This window comes from Octopus sinensis, linkage group LG6 (genome assembly GCF_006345805.1).
Source record: "Octopus sinensis linkage group LG6, ASM634580v1, whole genome shotgun sequence".
Lineage (NCBI taxonomy): Eukaryota > Metazoa > Mollusca > Cephalopoda > Octopoda > Octopodidae > Octopus > Octopus sinensis.
This window is the reverse complement of record NC_043002.1, coordinates 82,764,911-82,783,775: the sequence shown is the minus strand read 5'-3', so window position 1 is coordinate 82,783,775 and position 18,865 is coordinate 82,764,911. Positions and strand designations below refer to the sequence as shown.

Below are 18,865 nucleotides of genomic sequence, written 5' to 3'. Positions count from 1 at the left end.
ATTTGGTTTATAGTTTAGTGCGTGAGATTTAGAAGCTTTTTCGTTAATAGGCATGACATTGGATTGTATGCCAATCTAAAGAAACATATAGTGTCCAGTGAATGCTGTGTTGTGTCTGGTATTTGCTCATTCATTTGTATTTGTTTTCCCATGATGGCATGGGTTGGACAAGGACATACTTGAGGCAGCATTTTATAGCCAGATGTCTTTCCTGTCAGCAACCCTTCCTTATTTTTCAAGTAAAGGATATTTTATTCTATTGGGCTCTGAAAGTGAAGATGAGGAATGACAACTTTCACATATATGTGCATTCACGATTGGGTTCCATACAGTTTCCATTTACCAATTCCATTCACAAGGCATCAGTCAACTCCAGGCTATAGAAGACCCTTGCTCAAAGTGTTATGCAGTGAGATGGAACCCAAAACTTTACAAAGTAACTCTGAATCCACGCAAAACATAACTGTGCTATTACACTAGATGCAATATTATTGACTAGGTGGGTAGTTAGTATGGTCACTGGGCTAAGATTATTAGGTAGGCTTAGGATTCCTTGTGTATCCACTTACATGAGGTCAAAAACTAGTGATTCTTCCCAATCATTAGGTTAAGTGAGGGAGTTTGCCATCATAATAAGTATCTAGTGATACTAAATCATAGATAATCATCATCGTTTAACGTTCACTCTCAATGCTGGCATGGGTTGGACAGTTTGACATGTAGCTGGCTAGCAGGGAGCAGTCCAGACTCCAACTGTCTGTTGTGGCATGGTTTCTATGGTTGGAAGTGCTTCATCATGTACAAGAGAGTGCTGAAAAGTTCTTGGCTTTAAGGATATTGCGAAAGGCTTGGTTGGAGGCCCAATCTTTCGAGTTCTTTTACAAGGTTTAGAAAAACTGAAGGACTACTGCAATAAGTATATGAATCTGAGAGGGGAATATGTTGAATAAAATCATAATTAATTGATCCTCCTATATTTTCTTTCACCCAAAGCCAGGAGCTTTCCAGCATCCCCTTGTACTAGAAACTCTTTTACTTTTGCAGTGTATTTGTATAAGGAGGTAGGAATACCATTTCAAGCTTTCAAAATATTTGTTGATCATTAAAATCTTCAATCACCTTTTTTTTCTTTTTGCATAAATTGTTTTGTATTTTTAGCTTTACAGTCTGGGTGTGTGTTGGACCTAAAGGTTTTAAACAGAGCCTCTTTTTTTATGTTTTGGATATTTAGGACTTTTAGTAACAATTTTCAATTTTAGTAGAAATGCGCATCAAAATGATGCTGAGAAGTGAATTTTTCAATTTTTGTCCAAATGCAATAGCATCTGGTCCTGGAACATACTTCGTAGGTTTCTTGGAAATCTACAAGTTCTAAGTTTACTTGTTGAATTTCCTTTCTGACTAGATGTTTTGCCTGTTAGTGGATGAATGTTTGGACATTCTGGCCAATGGGATTCATTCATTTGTTTGTTGTCTTAATGTCCATTTTTCTAGGCTACCATGGATTGGACAGTGGCTTGTTTGAGAAGAATTTACAGTAAGATGTTCTTCCTGGCACCAACCCTTGCCTGTTTTCCAAGTAAGAGAATTTTTATTCCACAGATCTTTGAAAGTGCAAGCTGATCAATCATAATGTCAACTAGAGATGTAAATATCATACTATTTCTCTTGAGTGCAAGACATTCTACTGACAAATGAAGCTGTGGGATATCAACATTCACACACACCCATACACACAGTGGGTTCCCTAAAAGTTTCTGCACAATGGGACTGAACTCAAAACCACATAGTTCAAAGTGAACTTTTTAACCACAACCTATTCAATATGTAAAGAAATGACTTCATGATAAGAAAAAATCATTTTCTGTTTCCAGTATTGTTGATGTGCTATCCAAGATGGTGTTACAATTAAGTTGAGTAGGCCTCCGCTTTGTCATGGGTAGGGAATTTTACTAATCCATTGAAAGAGATTTCCTTTGATTAGAACCAGAAAATCTGTATTTAAGATGTATATTCTGGGCATTTGAGACAGTCATCATCATCTAATGTCTGCTTTCCATGCTGGCATGGATTAGACACTTTGACTGGAACGGACAAGCCAGGGAGCTGCACCAGGATCCAGTCTGACTTTGGCTTGGTTTCTACAGTTGGATGCCCTTTCTAATGCCCACCACTCTGAAAGAATAGCAGGTGCCATTTATGTGTCATTGGCACAAGTGCCTTTTACATGTCACTGGCACTGATGCTTTTATGTGTCACCAACACAGATGCTGTTACGTGTCACTGGCACTAGCCACAATTACGATTTCACTTAGCTTGACAAGTCTTCTCAAGCACAGCAAATCACCAAAAGTCATGATCACCTGTCACAGCCTCCGTGAGACTCCACATTTAAAGATCATGCTTCATTACTTTGTCCCAAGTCTTCCAGAGTCTACCTTTTCCACAAGTTCCTCCACAGAGATCAGCACTTTTTTATGCAGTTATCCTCATCCATACACATCACATGACCATACTAGCAGAGTTGTATCTCTTATACTTAATTTTTCTTTCAAGATGCTTACACTCTGGCGTACTTGCACACTGACATTGCACATCTAGCAAAGCAAATTAGGTTCATTCTTCAAGACTTTGCATGAACTCTGCAGCCACAGCCTATGTTTCACTGCTGTGTAGCATGGCTGTTTGCATACAGGCATCATACAATCTGCCCTTCACTCTGAGGGAAAGACTCTTTGTTGCTAACAAAGGTAGAAGCTCTCTGAACTTTTCCCAGCCTATTCTTATTCTAGCAGCTTATTCTCAGAGCATCCACTTCCACCAATGACTTGGTCACCTAGATAAAGGAAGCTATCAACTACTAGGTATCCCACCTGGCATTTGATAGTCTATTTTCTGTATATTTCTAATGTTTGTTGTACCGATGCATCTGCCACACACACAAAATATTTTCCCTGTTAATCTTCCACTGATACTGCTGCACCTCTTATGTGTCCATAGCTTGGACCAGGTACACTTTATGGAGTTTCTACATATGCCTTTTCTACATATTGAGTATCAAGAATCATATCAAGAATCTCTGCAAGATTAGAGGGAGACGTGACTTTTGTTTGTTAGCCTACCCGAAGGGATTAGAAATTTTTCAGCTTTCCTATTTACTAAGACTTTGGTTTTTGCTAAATTAACTCTGAAACCCTTTGATTTCAGAGCTTTCTTCCACTCCTGAAATCTTTTCTCCAGTTCTGGTAGTGATTCAGCTGTAAGAAGAAAGTCATCAGCATAGAGGAGTCCCAGGAGCAGCTTGACTTGTATTCCTTTATTAATGCCTGAAGGATTATGATGAACAAGAGGGGGCTGACAAACAAGAATCACGTCTCCCTCTAATCTTGCAGAGATTCTTGATATGACATTGATTTGAGGATCTATATGAGCATACAGTCTTAAGGTATTGCCCGTCAATACTTACAGTTACACCTATAAGTTTGTACTCTGGTATGTTCATTTGTGACTTTGATGTATTGCTTATTTATACAAATCAATAACATTCCTCTGCTCTGAAGACAGATTTCTAATAATGAGTAAAATTTTGGAAAAATTATCCAAGTTATTGACATTGAGGTGTACTTTGGGGTACAATTATTAAATATCTATGCAGCTTAATTAGTGATTGTAAGATGTGTGTTTATTACACATACTATTGCAGTTCCATTTAAGTTTACAATTGCAGGTGGTGTGAGGCTAAGCCATCTACAACAGCAAATAGTGTGTGACTCTAATTCTCATCTTCTGATATTAAATGAGGATTAAGGTCGCAGCTTCTTTCTGTTTAGAAGTCCCTTTACTAGCACGATTGTATCGAACAGCATATTACTGGTACGTATTTTATCGATCCAGGGTGATGGTGGAATTTACCGCTTGAAAGGTTTGAACTCTGAACGGAAAAAGATTAAGTAAATATTGCAACGCTTATCAGGTTTCAGGCACACCCTACGTTCTACCTACAACTATCATTAATTGCTACAATTTCAAAAGAAAAACATAGAATTATTACATCATTCATATGGAGAAGAAAAAAAAACACAAAAGAAAGTAAATAATGAATTGAAACTAATGCACATTTATTACCGAAAACATAATGTGCTAGATTCGTTTAAATTTCGAATAAAATTGACCCCAAAGTTTAAAGTTAGACCCCATGAGTCTGTGGATTTTCTATAATCCAACCAGCTGATTGACCTAATTAAAAATAAAAGTATATCTCTAAATGTGAATCCAGTTAACATTTTTTTTTTGTTCCATTCAGCATATGCCACGACATCAATTTAAAAGCCGATCTAACCTAACCAGTGATTAAAAACGAAGACACAGAAGACAACAAATTTGTTACATCTTATATGAAATATCCATTTACAAAAACGATCAAGCGAAAAATAGGTGAAATTGTTATACGATACTGACACACAGGAAATTGTGTGGCGTAATTTAGGTCTACAACAAAGTTGACATCAACTTTTCCTCCTGTTTAAGCACCCGTGATGTTACTTTTCGTATACACATTATTTTAATCGTTTATTTTTCTCACCGTTCTTCCAGTCACAGCCATTTCACATACATGTCTACCTCATTGCAAATATTTTCGGTATAAACCAATAATAGCTTGATGCCCAATTCGCCCCAAAAGGCTATTATTATAGAGTTATCTAAATGTATTATAATAACAAACATGGCCATCTAACAGAATATGGATTCTTTCACAAAGCTATTTTTGTTGAACTTATATATATATAATAATAATAATGAAAAAAAAAGCTCAGCAAAAATGAGTAAGTAGCACAATGAACCTAGAAGATGATCATCCATCGTAGCCCGACAAGATGACATAACAACTGACACCTATCAAAAATAATTAAAACAGCTTACGAAACCTTTATTTTAATTGACATTTATTAAATGAGTAGACTATTTGAGAAGCTAAAATGGAATTTTTAGTTTTAAAATAGATGACTTTAAACAGTACGTACATAAAGTGTGTTGAATATATTTATATATATATAAATATATATATATATATATATATATATATATATACACACACATACATATTCACTAAGCGGTAGGTCCAGTAATGTTTGCCGAGAAAGTATTTTCGTACACTGGGTTACATTTCAAGCAAAAAAAGAAGTATATCACACCAAACAACGAGCAACACAATCAAGACAGTTTAATTATAAATGTAACAATAGTTTAGACATTATATGAGAGTCTAAAAAGAAGAAAGATTCATACGCATTAACTGTTGTCTCCAAATATTCAATCAACTGAGTTACACCATTAACCTTTTACATTTCATCACAAGACTTAGGCAAAATTAAATTAGTAATGTTACCTCTAGCTTTCACAGATGGATATAGTTTCTCTGCTTTGTTTAAAAATTTTAACGCTTTTTCCTTTTCGCCATCAGCTATATGTTTTTCGGCTATCGAAATACACCGTTCACTCTCATCCTTATTGCCCTCCATCTTGACTGTATAGCCTTCGACGGGAAGTGAAACTCCAGAGTAACGCAAGTTTTGATTGGCTTCGATGACACACTACGTCATTACCTTATCTGATGGCCGACAATATCATCGTCTGTACTTGATATGATGATATTTATCATATAAATATAAATACATATATACATACATGTACATATACATACATACATACATATATATATATATATATATATATATATATATATATATATATATATATATATATATATATATATATATATATATATAGTGTACAGGGAAAGACTACCTCTAAGAGAGAGAACTCAATACAAACAGAATAAGAATTGTTATTGTGTGGATGTTGGAAAGTTCATGAGTTTACAGTCAAGTGACAAGTAATTTCATCCTGAAAGGAAATCCCCCCCCTCTCTCTCTCACACACACACACACACACACAATGTGTGTGTATATCTATCTATCTCTCTCTCTCTCTCTCTCTCTCTCTCTCTCTATATATATATATATATATATATAAACACATTTATATATATACATACATATATATGTATGTAGTATGTATGTAGTATGTATGTATGTATGTATGTATGTATGTATGTATGTATGTATGTATGTATGTACGCATGTATTAGTGGCTGTGTGGTAAGAAGCTTGCTTTTCAACTACATATTTTGTGGTTCAGTCTCACTACATGGCACCTTGGGTAAATGACTTCTATTATAGCTTCAGGGTGACCAAACTTAGCACTTTGATAAAAAGAGACTGCTAGAATAAGTACCAAGCTTTAAAAAAATAAGTACTGAGGTCAATACATTTGACAAAAAATCTTTCAAGGCGATGCCCCAGGATGGTCACAGTCGAATGACTGAAAGAAGTTAAAGATAAAATATATATATATATATATATATATGTTAGAAAGATCCTACCCCTACTGGCGACAACGGGTCTCTGACTCAGAGTGAAAGGTAGATTGTATGATGCATGTGTGCGAACTGCCTTGCTTCACGGTAGTGAAACATGGGCCGTGACTGCAGAGGACATGCGTAGACTTGAAAGAAATGAAGCTAGCATGATCCACTGGATCTGTAATGTCAGTGTGAATGCACGACAGAGTGTAAGCACCCTGAGAGAAATGCTGGACATAAGAAGCATCAGATGTGGTGTGCAAGAGCGACGCCTGTGATGGTATGGTCATGTACTGCGGATGGATGAGGAGAGATGTGTGAAGAAGTGCCGCTCCCAAACAGTTGAAGGAATCAGGGGGAGAGGTAGACCCAGGAAGACATGGGATGAGGTAGTCAAGCATGACCTCAGAGCGTTGGGCCTCACTGAGGCAATGGCGAAGGACCGAGATCTCTGGAGATGTGCTGTGACTGCAAAGACCCGGGATGCTTCCGGCACCAGTTCCGCATAGCCCCTGCGCATTCAAAGTACCTTGGGTCCCAGAACATCTCGCTGTGCTTGAGGAGACCTGTTGAGTCAAGTGCATGTACATGAACATCGAAACAAATGGAAATAGTAGTTGTGATACCTGTGCCGGTGGCACATAAAAAGCACCATCCGAACGTGGCCAATGCCAGCGCCGCCTCGACTGGCTTCTGTACCAGTGGCACATAAAAAAGAACCATCCAAACGTGGCCGATGCCAGCGCCGCCATGGCTGGCTTCCGTGCCAGTGGCACGTTAAAAGCACCAACCGATCGTGGCCGATGCCAGACCCCAGCCTGGCACCTGTGCAGGTGGCATGTAAAAGGCACCCACTACACTCGCGGAGTGGTTGGCGTTAGGAAGGGCATCCAGCCGTAGAAACACTGCCAGATCAGACTGGAGCCTGGTGCTGCCCCTGGCTTCCCAGACCCCGGTCGAACTGTCCAACCTGTGCTAGTGCAGAAAACGGACGTTAAACGATGATGATGATGATGATGATATTAACCCATAAAGCACTGGGATTTGCACTTACATAGCATGGACTGCTGAGCACATTTTATGAAAATGAGACTACCATGCATACATAAAAAACAAAAAAATAGTTAAAATATCTTCTTAGTATAATATAACGGTGGCAAGTTTTACATCATCTGAAAAGTCATTAGTTGAACTATTTGTCCTCTTGCATTCTGGGAGGTATCAGAGCATTTGAATGACATTAGACCCCAATAAACACCCATAAATTAAATGTGTCTATCTGGGCCACGATTGTGGCCTGTTGACCTGTGTCTGATGGCCATGATTGTGGCCTGTTGACCTGTGCCTGATGGCCATGATTGTGGCCTGTTGTGCTTTATGTGTTAATAGTTGGGCATAGATATTTATAAAAATGTAACAGAATATGTCTTTAAAATAGTTGAACAGTTCCTTTCCTAAATACGAATTGTGTAACAGAAATTGCATCATATGTAATTGTCTCTTTTTTCATTGCTACTCAATACATGACTGTCCAATGTATAAATGAATGACCATAGGATTACACCTAGAAAGTTCTCCACCAAGGCACAAGTCCAGGCAAGGTCATTTACTGAAGACCAGCAATCACCCATACATACCAGCCTCCCCTCTCCATGCCATCAACATTGCCCAAGGGAAAGGCAAATGTCTATACAGCTTGGTACCAGTAATATTGTAACTCATTTCTACAGCTGAGTCAACTGGAGCAACATGAAATAAAGTGTCTTGCTCAAGAACACAACACAGCCTGATCCAGGAATTGAACTCACTACCTCATGACTGTGAGCTGAACACTCTAACCATTGAAGTATACACCTTCACTGTCCAATTATGTATCTGTGGTATTGGTTCTCTGGACATTCCTTCTGTGAACATTTGTTTTTATTTCAGATGACCATCTGATTTAGTATAAAAATTTGCTTCTGAGGTGATGAGAGAATTCTCTTGATTAGTTATGATACTATATCAGGGGATCTCTCTCTCTCTCTCTCTCTCAAATAAAATTTTGTCTTATGGTCAGAAATTTTGGATCTTTTCGGTTTGACTAGCAGTTTTTTAAAATAATTTCCACGTAACTAAACACTTTTAAACTTCGTATACTGGTAGAATGAGTTTATAAAACATCTTTTTCTCTTGGTTTTATTGAGAAAATTCTATAGTTTGTATATATTTGTTGTTTTTCTTCTTCAATTTCTGCAATTTCAACCAATCAATGATGTCAATTGAGGTGAAAACATTCTGTGTTGAATGAATATGTCCCTCGTTTAAGAAACAGATTGGGTTTATTTACATTTCTGAAGAAAAAAAGATATCCTTCCTCCCACCCCTAACCCAAACCCTAACCCTAACTCTAACCCTAACCCTAAAACAGATTGAAATGCAATAGATCGATACTAGGGTCATAATTATGGGTGACAATTTCATATGACACCGCTAGAAAAAACTGCCGTTCAAACCGTAAAGATCCAAAAGCCTTCTGTTTGTTGTCTGTTATAGCTTTCTTTAAATTTCAGCTCTTACTGATATTAACAATGCAAAGAAGACTTTAAATTTATTTCTATTCTTAAGCATACGTCAAGGACGTCTTATTTCATGGGCACACTGGGCAGTTTTCCTGGGGCCTCACTGGTCTGAGGCCAAATTCCATCTTATGTATGTTGTGGCTTATAGGGCCCAGTACATTCATTTTCCTGGAGGCCTGTGATGCTGCAAAAGTGGCTCCGGTATAGGTATAGCTGTGCAGTTAAGAAGTTCATTTAGTACCCATTTAGTCTTGAACTCAGTCCTACTGCATGGCACCTTAGACAAGTGTCTTCTACTATAGCCCTGGGCTGACCAATGCATTGTGAGTAAGTTTGGTAGGCAGAAATCATGTGGAAGTCTGTCTTTCATACATATATATATATGTATATTCATCTATCTATCTGTATGTATGTACATATGTGTGTGTATGTGTCTTTATGTTTACCTCCACCACTACCATCATCATCATCATCATTGTTCGACAATGGAATTTACCATGCTACGCCAGACTTCACGGTCCATCATAGCATCACGGAGGTCCTGTTGCTGGATGCCTGTATCCCTGGAGATTACATCAGGGTAGGAGAGTGTGCGCCCTCTGGTGTTGCAAGTAGATGGCTTCCAGAGGAGAAGAGTAGAAATTGCCTTGTTTTCAGCTCTACAACAATGTCCAGCAAACTGGACTCTTCTACCTTTCACAAGAGATGATACAGGTGGTAGTTTCCCATATATTTGCATTTTGGTTGGATGACACTTCCACGAGATATTTTGAGCTCTCATAAGGAGGCGAGTGTAGGTTCCATCCAACCGCCTCTCAAGCTTCTTTGATAACGTCCAGGTTTCTGAGACATTCAGTGTTGGTTTGTTTACATCCTTGTAACTTAGTGGTTCAGCAAAAGAGGCTGATAGAATAAGTACCAGTTTCAAAATAAGTACTGGGTGGATTTGTTCGACTAAACCCTTTGAGGCAGTCCTCCAGTATGTCTGCAGCCCTACAACTGAAACAAGAAAAAGGTAAAAAACATTCTAGAATACCTTAAGAGGAATATTAAATCAGCTGGTATTGTTTATATTTATTTTTTTTATATTTTACTTGCTGCTTTGGAGAAAGAGGCAGGGTGCAAGGCTTTCATAGGTGCTCTGTGACCATTGAGACTGCTGCTATTTAGCCATATTAGTTAACATCTGCAAGAAAAATACAAGCAGGGAAGGAGTTCCAATGGGGGGAGGGGGGCAATGCTCAGCGAGAGAAGGACTTGGAGGAGAAGTGGTTAGTGTGAGGCTCTGGGACAGTGGTGGATATAACAAAGGTGATGAGAGGGGAAGGGACACGTGAGTGGATACAGAATGAGGCCAGCAAGCACTGAAGAGCAGACGGGCCATTATAGTATTAATGGAAATCTTGGAAGGATGAAAGGAAAAGTTAACTTTGACAGGATTTCAACTGACTCTGTAAAAGGCCATCACTAAATACTTCAAGATTTAGTCTGATTCCCTACTGATTTAATGTTTTCACTGCCCTAAAGCAATTTAGTCAGGAAAATTGTTGAATTTATAGTTGTTAAGGTAATATTTTCCCCTTTATTTTTCTTTAATGAAAAGAATTGTAGACCTTTAATGAAAAGAATTGGAGCAGAGGAGACTGATCATTAATGAGGTCATAAATGCAAATGAAAGAGTTTTGACAAATCTAGCTAATTGACTGAATTACCAAATGATTAATCAAACAATTGATTAGTTAATTGGTTAAATTTAATGAATTAACAAATAATTATCTTTTCAACTATAGGGATATGATTTGAAATTTTGGGGGAGGGGAGCTTGTTGACTACATCATCCCCAGTAATTGATTGATACTATTTTATCAACTCGGTAAAGTTGACCTTGGTAGAATTTGAGCTCAGAATGTAAAACCAAAAGAAATGCTGCTAAGCAATTTGTCCAGTGTGCTAAGAATTCTATCAGCTCACTGTAGTGGCGCCTGGTTCCAGACACCATTTTGGGAATTTCATCCACGCATGCGCAAAGATTGTGTCTTCCAGAAGGCCTGCCGGAAGTCCCTTATGCGCATGCGCAGTTATCAGCAACAGCTAGGTTTTACCACTATTCTCTCTCTTTTTGCTCCTGCTGCCATCAGAGCTAGACGCAACCAGACAAGCTCTGTGTGAAGGCGAACATGACTTAGGCGAACCTGTGAAGAATGCCTTCACAATTGTGATTTAAACCGACTCTGCTGTTTCCACCCCCAAGGTATCCAGGCTACCGATGTCCAGAGATGAAAAGCTTATTTTGGCGAAAATAAATTATTATTGTTATTTGTTCGGAGATTTGTGTTCCCACTGTTTTCCTTTCTACAACTAAGTAAGGAAATGTGAGGCACCCAACCAGTGCCAACCTCACATCCTACAAGGGAAATGAAATACAGCCAGTGTGTGTTTATCAGTATAATGACCTTCACAACTTACGACAAAATTTGTTTCACTACTTGAGTTCATATCAAGAGCCTTGAAAACCATATACAAAATTGAAAGTTTCTTTTATATCTATAGCACAAAATATGATAAACCAGATGGTAGTTTTCTCATTTGCCTTTTTAAAAGAAGTTAACTTTATATTTTATCTCTTGTCTGAGGGACAATAAAATAATAATCAGTCAAGTACTGCAATTGATGAAATCAACTATTCCTTCCTCCAGAAATCTAAGTCATCTCAGACCTAAGACTATGCTTTTAGGCCCTTTCTAACACCAGCTACTTAACAAAGTATACTACAGTGTTTCCCAATTGAATTCATCCCTTTCTCAAATGAATTCATCCTTTTCTCAAATGAATTTGTCTCTTTGCTATCAAAGCTAATTTGGATCTTAAATAGTTAAAAATTACACACCTATAAGTTTAAACAAACATAAGTGAAAATAAACAAAAAACTAAACTTAAAACAGTTTAAATTTATTTTAAAACACTTGTAATCATAAATATTTCACAAAACCTTCATATTCAATGCTTGTTGGATGAAAAATGTTTGATGTTGATCATATCTTGCACAATTTACAGCAGATATTGAATCCATTGTAAGATACATTGCTGTTTTAAAAATATTCATTCTATGGATCATCATGGGCAAATTTTCTGATCTGTTGTAGAGATCATTTTTATGAGTCTGTAGATACTGCTTCACAAAAGATTTCAATTCATTGAACATTTCCTCAACGGGTTTAAATATTGGGGAATAAGGAAGTAGATATTTAAACCGTATGTTGTGACACGAGATCAATTTCATTGGCACATTTATGGATGTGCACATTATCCATAATAAATATGACAGGACCTGATGTAGTCAACAGTGATCTTTGGTGAACATTGATGTAAAAAACTGTTAGATTCAGATGTTGTGATCTTCTTAAATGGTTCGAATTGGATAAGACCTGACGTATCCATAACGGCAATAACGTTTAAGTTTGCCTCTTTAGTAGAAGAGTGATTGGTAATTGCTTGACCTCCATGGTAAGCTCTGCCCATTGACCTTCAAAATAAAATAGATTGTAAAAATATTTCATAAACAAAAATTTTATATAAGTATTTAGCAAATATAATAATCATTTGTCTTGAAATCCAAATGTTGTAATTTGTTTCATCAATATATACACAATGAATGGCCAATCCATTATCTTGAAACCATTTTGCGTAATAACATTGCTTCTTTTTTTGTGTTTTCATGATGGTGAATCATTAATTTTTTCAGAGTGTATCCAAAGCTGTCAAGATAGCAATCAATAGTTGATAATGAAACAGTCAAATCAAATTTCTCTTCTAAAAGTTCTCTCATTCTTTTCAAAGTTAAAGTTGGGTCCTCATTAATTGATTCTTGTAAAAATTGTTGATGATTTTCCTTGATTTTTTACTGTTGGTGCCCATGTTTTTTTCTTTGGAGAATAATCTTTCTGTACAATTGTCTTGACTGTGCTGAAGTTAATATCAAGGGAGCAGGACAATTTCAAATTTTCACTGTTTCTGGAAGCAGACAATATTCTTTTTTTTTTTATTCTGCTTGGATAATTAAGTTTTAAATCAGACTTTAATACTAAAGGGATGAATTCAATCAGGAAATACAGTAGGTGCATTTTCATGACACCAGCATTAGTGAGGTCGCCAATCAATTTGCATGGCAAAATAAAGAAAGGAAAAGAAAAAAGCCTCTGAGTCTGAGTGGGAGTGTATTTGAAAAATTGATTTTGGAATTAAATTCATTGAAGGGATTCAGGCAATTGTCCAAAGTGTTCAATACTTAGATCTGATTTCATATTGATAAGTAGATCTTACTCTGAACAAGCTGTTGATGTGTTTTGGGTAAATCTGTCTAATACCTATTCCTGACAGTTTGGTTGTAAGCATGGCCATGCTTAATGGTTGTAAGTGTGACCATAATGGCTGTAAGCATGGCCACATGGTCAAGAAATTTGTTTTGCAATCACTTAGTACTGGGTTTGATCTCACACCATATCACCTTGAACATCAGTGTTTTGTCACAATCTTGGTCCAACCCAAGTCCTGTGAGTGAAATTTGAGAAGATGGAAAATGTATGGAAGCTTATCAGACTGTACCTCATTCTTTGAGTGGTAGAACTAATCAGTAATCCAGTTTAAAGCTAACACTTGTACCTTAGGTACATCATCATCATCATCATTTAAACTCCTTGCTTCCATGAGTGAGATGGACTTTGTTGAGGCAGATTTTCTATTACTGGATGCACTTCCTGTTACCAACCTTCACCTGTTTCCGAGCAAGGTAATATTTTCTCATGTGTATGTGGGATGGAGGGATGAGGTGGGGTGTACAAGTGTTTACACTCTGTGCTTCTCTGAAAAATTACTGAGCCACAGACAGAGACATTTGCTAGTATTTCCCTTGCAACAAAGCATCCACAATATCAGCATCTTCAAAGATGAAAATTCCTTTATTTGAAGTACAGGTAATAGTTAGCAACAGGAAAGACATCTAGTTACAGAAAAAAAAGAAAAAAAAAACAATGCCTCAGTATTATGTACTCATCTAACCCATGCTAGCATTGAAACAAAAATGATTGAACAAATGAAAAAAACCAATGCCAAGCATGAAAAAAAGAGTTCAAAATCAATTACTCTGGAGAAAACAGACAGCTTGAAACATTTTGAGGTTAGTGGTGCAATGTTTTCTAATCAATGTCTAAGGCTTCATTCAAGCTGAAAGAAGAGTTGAACCAGATAATTTCTTTTTTCTGAATCAGTTGTTCTATAGGTCTGATATGTATTTTAATTTCTCTCTAAATCCAGTTACTTTTTCTTTTTTTTTTTTCTTTCTTTTCAAAGAATTATTGTAAAAGTTTAAGATCTGATCAATATATTTTTGTTGGGAGTTGCGTAGATGTATCATATATTTTCCTGCTAAATACATTCTCAATGATTATGGATGGGACATAAGAATTTGCATATATATATATATATATATATATATATATATAAACTGCCGTTCAAACCGAAAAGATCCGGAGCCTGTAAAACAATGAGACTACAAGCCTCGTGTTTTTTGGGGAGCTTGTTTTCTTTCCTTTTTTTCTCTGCAGATCAAATAGTGGCTATAGTTTCAGTTACAAAATTATTGATCAGCAATCAATACTGTTCTGCTTCAAGTTGAAGATGTATTAGTATAAGCTTGTGGTATATCCTTTGCTTTTTCTTGGACTACAAGAGCTGAGTATAACAGCTTTAGATTCATAGCAAATCTAATATAATACTTTCCGATACATCTTCAGATAGGGTGTTTTGATAGTTACATTAGTGTTTTGTGAAGTATATGATACTTAGTGTCAGCAGCTATATTAAGTTGATGGTTTGGACTAATTCGTAGATGTCCCATTAATCCTATTATTTTTGTGTATCAGGTTACAGTTAGCCATTCTACTATAATTAAATATTCTCACAGTAAGTTAAACAAGGCTACTATATATATATATATATATATATGTATATATATATATATATATATATATATATATATATATATATATATACATATATATATATATATATAGTAGCCTTGTTTAACTTACTGTGAGAATATTTAATTATAGTAGAATGGCTAACTGTAACCTGATACACAAAAATAATAGGATTAATGGGACATCTACGAATTAGTCCAAACCATCAACTTAATATAGCTGCTGACACTAAGTATCATATACTTCACAAAACACTAATGTAACTATCAAAACACCCTATCTGAAGATGTATCGGAAAGTATTATATTAGATTTGCTATGAATCTAAAGCTGTTATACTCAGCTCTTGTAGTCCAAGAAAAAGCAAAGGATATACCACAAGCTTATACTAATACATCTTCAACTTGAAGCAGAACAGTATTGATTGCTGATCAATAATTTTGTAACTGAAACTATAGCCACTATTTGATCTGCAGAGAAAAAAAGGAAAGAAAACAAGCTCCCCAAAAAACACGAGGCTTGTAGTCTCATTGTTTTACAGGCTCCGGATCTTTTCGGTTTGAACGGCAGTTTTTTTAAATAATTTCCACGTAACTAAACACTTTTAAACTTCGTATACTGGTAGAATGTGTTTATAAAACATCTTTTTCTCTTGGCTTTATTGAGAAAATTCTGTAGTTTGTAAGATATTTCTTGTTGTTTTTCTTCAATTTCTGCAATTTCAACCAATCAATTTCAACCAATCAAAACATTCTGTGCCGTATGAATATGTCCCTCGTTTAAGAAACAGACTGGGTTTATTTACATTGGAGAAGAAAAAAAAGATACCCTTCCCCCCACCCCTAACCCTAAAACAGATTGAAATGCAATAGATCGATACTAGGGTCATAATTATGGGTGACAATTTCATATGACACCGCTAGAAAAAACTGCTGTTCAAACCGAAAAGATCCCAGGCTCCTTGCTTCTTATATGAAATATTCATTTTTTTTTATTTTGAAAACTATCATCATCATGCTTGTGCCTGCTTTCAATGTTGGGTGGGTTGGACAGATCATCATAATCCAAGTTAGCAAGTGAGGGACACTACCCTCACAGACAGGTTACAAGACTGGACCCTGTTTGTGTTTCACTTTTGGTTTGATTTCTACTGCTGAATGCCTTCCTCTGTAATGTGGTTGGTGAATGAGAAGAGGAAATGTTGCATCAATAAGGCTCTTTAGTCTTGTCATATGTAAGATATGACAACTTCTCTAGTACTAGTGTACTATGCCATGATAACATGCACCCAATACACTCTGTAAGGTAACCACCTTACAGAGTGTATTGGGTGCATGTTATCATGGCATTAGTACACTAGTACTAGAGAAGTTGTCATATCTTACATATGACAAGACTAAAGAGCCTTATTGATGCAACATTTCCTCTTCTCATTCACCAACCACATTACACAGTGTACTGTGTGTATTTTATGAATAAATTGGAAAGGATTGTTGCCTTGAGCACTGCAAAAGTAAAGATTTATCACTACTCTAAGATGTGTACTGTCACTCAGGTGAATAAGAAAGAAAGAGAGGGAAGGGAGAGAGAGAGGAGGGGAGAGAGAGAGAGAGAGCACCAGCAGATGAAGCAGAATGGGTGAGAGATAAAACTAATCACCATCACCACCATCATCATGTGTCTGTTTTCCATACTGGTATGGGTTAAACAGTTTGACTGAAGCTGGTAAGCCAGGGAGCAAGACGAGGCTCTAGTCTGTTTTGGCTTGGTTTCTATGGTTGGATGCCCTTCCTAATGCCAACCACTCTATAGAGTGTCTTTTATGTGTTATCAGCACAGGTGAGTAATACAATGTATAATTCTTTCTCTTATAGGCAATAGGTTTGAAATTTGGGGTAAGAGTTAGTTGATTACACTGACCCTAGCACATGACTGGTACTTTATTTTATTGATTCTGAAAAGATGAAAGGCAAAGTTAACCCCAACAAGATTTGAACTCAGATTATAAATATCCAGAAAAGCACTCTGTCCAATGTACCAATGACTGTACTAGTTTGCCGCCTTAATACAATGCATAATAAAAAGAAATTAAAGCAATTTATTTTAATACCAAAGTTGTCTCAATACATATTGATATATGTTGTGTGGGAATATGAGCAGCAAGCACATTGATTTTCAAAAATGGATTAAAGTTCCGAATTTGCAGAATACTTTCTATTTTGTTGCACATCTCATCACTTTGACTGGAAATGGCTCTGCTAAATTATTTCCAACAAAACTTTTTTAATCCTTTAGCATTTAAACTGACCATATCCAGTCAAAATATTCTACCTGTTTTATGTCCAAACTGGTCAAATGTGGCCTCTCACCTCAACCCCACAATATTCAAAAAATTAACAGGTACCTCATTAAAATCTCATAGCTACAAGATAATGTATGGTTAATTCAAAACAATATGGTATAAAGTCACCTCAGCCACTACTACAACCTTACTCAGTTAAGAGGGATCCCCCTCCTTGCTACTTACTTGGCAATCTTACTGGTGTTGTGTCATGAATAGAGCACCCAGTACACTCTGTAAGGTGGTTGGTGTTAGGAAGTGTGTCAAGCCATAAGACAATAAGGTGAATGCTAAAGGGTTAAAGTCCATTCAATTATACAAATCTGTCCTAGTTTAGATGAGGTATATCAGAAGTGATGAAAGCATCCCAAGAAAAGCTTTTACCACTTCTTCCCATGTCTTGGTTCCTCCACTCATATCAGCACCACTAACTATAGCCATCTCTACATACCTCTAACTTCCATCTCTGTCCCTGTATTTCTCTCTCTCTCCCACTCCACATATCATCTCCTTATTTTTCTAGCTACAATTTTATTATACAGCTGCTTTCTACCCTTCTTGTACTGTCATTTATCACCTCCTCCTTTCTGAGCTATTTCTTTTACCTTCTCCCCAATACTAATACTTATCATTGACCACACCTCCACCCTAGCACATCATTCCCTATACTAACCTCTACCTCTATCTCTAAACACTGGTCACTCTCCTCTCACACTCCAATGAAATTTCCACCCCTCCCGATTTTCAGTCTGTATTCTCATTCTGCAGTACCTTGAGAGTATACTCTGATATCTTGTCATCAACATTTCAATCTTCTTTCCAGCCACTCTCACTCACTCATGTACACTGCAAGATAGCTATGTATCTCTTCTATAGCAAGACATCTGCGCCTATCTGTCTATTATACCTTAGCTTCTCACCACCTGGTATAAAGTCACATCAGCCACTACCACAACCCTACTCAGTTAAGAGGGATCCTTCTCCTTGCAACTTACTTGGTAATCTTACTGGTGTGGTGTCATGAATATATATATTTCTTTACTACCCACAAGGGGCTAAACACAGAGGGGACAAACAAGGACAGACAAAGGGATTAAGTCGATTACATTGGCCCCAGTGCGAAACTGGTACTTAATTTACCGACCCTGAAAGGATGAAAGGCAAAGTCGACCTCAGCGGAATTTGAACTCGGAACGTAACGACAGACGAAATACAGCTACGCATTTTGCCCAGCGTGCTAATGTTTCTGCCAGCTTGCCGCCTTGATGAATATAGCATCCAGTGGTGTCATGAATATAGCATCCAGTACACTCTGTAAGGCGGTTGGTGTTAGGAAGCATATCAAGCCATATGAAACCATGCCAAAGCAAATAATGGAGCTTCATGTAGGTTTTTGGTTTGTTGGATTCTGTCAAATCGTCCACTCCATGCAAACATAGAAGACAGATGCTAAATGATGATGATGATGATGTATGAATGTGCACATGTATATGTCATGTGTGTGCATATATGTGTGTGTCTGTGTGCGTTTGTATGCACATGCATGTGCACAAGCACATGTGTGTTGT

The 18,865-nt window shown here is 36.9% G+C and overlaps 1 protein-coding gene across 2 annotated transcripts in view; it reads right to left on the bottom strand.

The window, feature by feature from the left end:
• Positions 1-5,562, bottom strand: part of LOC115212893 (dnaJ homolog subfamily B member 12) — a 65,976-nt gene extending 60,414 nt beyond the window's left edge. The window contains exon 1 of one of the 2 annotated variants that reach the window (XM_036504097.1): positions 5,387-5,562. In XM_036504097.1, coding sequence (XP_036359990.1) covers positions 5,387-5,519 — 133 coding nt within the window. In that variant the 5' untranslated portion in view covers positions 5,520-5,562. The remainder of the gene's footprint in view (positions 1-5,386) is intronic. The other variant, XM_029781689.2, reaches the window with a different exon arrangement.
• Between the last annotated feature and the right edge of the window lie 13,303 nt (positions 5,563-18,865).